The following is a 1,694-nucleotide window of genomic DNA, read 5'->3' on the forward strand; positions in this document are numbered from 1 at the left end:
TTGGGGGTTTTTTTCTTGAGTGGGGGTGAGAGCCAAGTTGCATTATTGCTCTCTTATGCAGGCAAACGTACATCATTTCTGTTCGTCTCTTTCCCGACTCCCATGATGAGAAAGCTGAAACGGTAAAAGAAGACGCCGAAATGCTGTGCTCCAAATAGGTACTAAGACTACTAAGCCGTATAATAACGCCGGGAGAGGAAGACACGGTCGCTTGCTTAATCGCTAGGATTGGACAAGTGGGGAAGACAATGAAACTCCTAGGAGGTGCGATGGTAAAAAACGATGGCGCACATAAAAAGTCCACGGGGTATGAGCATATTCGTAATGAAACGTAAGAACTGGGAATTGGATAAAAGATTTGGACGAGAGAGTGGTCGTGGCATCTACCGGTTTCCAGCTTCTAGCTGCCCTGGTGTCGGCTGCTGGGAAGCGCTCGCATTGTTGGAAGCGCCCCTGTTACGGGTGAACCAGCTCGAGAATCGGGGAGGGCTTCCCTGGCTGGAAGCGGGGGTTATACGTGATAGCCAACCAGAATTCTGCCCAGATTGGGCTGTGCCGTGTGATGCACCGCCGGGTGCGAAATGGCCGCCCCGGCTAGACCGACCCATGCGTCCAGAAGCACGTTGTGGCGGGACGTCGGAATTGATAATCACTACCCGAGATCGAGAGAAGGGGTTGGTCGAGGCCCAGACGGCCTGTGGTGACGTGGGAGCAGCGCCTGGACGGAGGCCAGTGGTAGGATCGACTTCACCTTCCGGGCGAGGCTTTGGAACATAGTAGTCGGCCTTGCAGAGCGGGCAGCAGGCGCGGCGACTTGTCAACCACGGGTCAACGCAACTAGCGTGGAAAGCATGACCGCAGGTCAGTCCTCTTACGTCTTCGTCATCCTCGAGGGTATCTATGCAAATGGCACACGTGTCGCCGGGCTCGGCCAGCAATTCTGGTGCAGTGGCAGTACGAATCGGGTCATCGTCATCGTCATCTGAGTCGTCTTCTCGCTCGCGTACGGTTGCTTGTGGCGTAGGGCTGCGCGCCTCGTCCTCCTTGGCCTTGCCGGCGACCGCCTCGTCTTTTTCCATGTGCTTCTCAGCATCATGGACGTGCTCGCCCTTTTTGCTTTCCACGCTTGATCTCGGCGAGGATGACGAGTTTTGGGCGGCATGATCTTGGCGGGCCATGGAAAGCGCAGTGTCTGTCCTCGGTCCTGGGCCGTCGTCTGGGGTAGGCGAGGCAGCCTCGACATCCTTGATGCTTGATGCTCTGCTCTGGGGCGCTGTTGCGATGCCACCGTTGGATGGCAGTCCCTCGGTCTCGCGACTCGACTTCCATTGCTTGTACTTGGTCAGGGAGAAACGTTCGTTCACCTCGTCCATGGTCATGAGCTTCTTTTCCCTGCGCCTTCGGTGAGGACGGGGCACGTTGGCCATGTCGATTTCAGCATTGGCAGCATTCTGGGCAGCGCGACGGCGATTGTAGCGGAAGCAGTACTTGACGCCGACGATGATCCTGACGGGGGAGTCAGCATGTTGAAGGCAGACTATATCCGTACGCGAAGCCTACCATAGGTTTGTAAAGACGACACCGAAGCCCAGCGCGACGAAGAAGAGCAGCGGCGAACTGGTGGGACCGCCGCCTCCACCGCCACCGCCATTATCAGGCCCGCCGGTGGGGCTGGGTTGGCTGGGGGAGGCGGG

The 1,694-nt window shown here is 57.4% G+C and overlaps 1 protein-coding gene across 1 annotated transcript in view; it reads right to left on the reverse strand.

The window, feature by feature from the left end:
• Positions 1 to 8: 8 nt before the first annotated feature.
• SETTUDRAFT_184543 (uncharacterized protein) overlaps positions 9 to 1,694 on the reverse strand; it is a 2,701-nt gene continuing 1,015 nt past the window's right edge. The window contains exons 3-4 of the mRNA XM_008027746.1: positions 1,561 to 1,680; positions 9 to 1,506 (exon numbers count right to left, since the gene is read on the reverse strand). Coding sequence (XP_008025937.1) covers positions 384 to 1,506; positions 1,561 to 1,680 — 1,243 coding nt within the window. The 3' untranslated portion in view covers positions 9 to 383. The remainder of the gene's footprint in view (positions 1,507 to 1,560; positions 1,681 to 1,694) is intronic.

This window comes from Exserohilum turcica (assembly GCF_000359705.1).
Source record: "Exserohilum turcica Et28A unplaced genomic scaffold SETTUscaffold_20, whole genome shotgun sequence".
Lineage (NCBI taxonomy): Eukaryota > Fungi > Ascomycota > Dothideomycetes > Pleosporales > Pleosporaceae > Exserohilum > Exserohilum turcicum.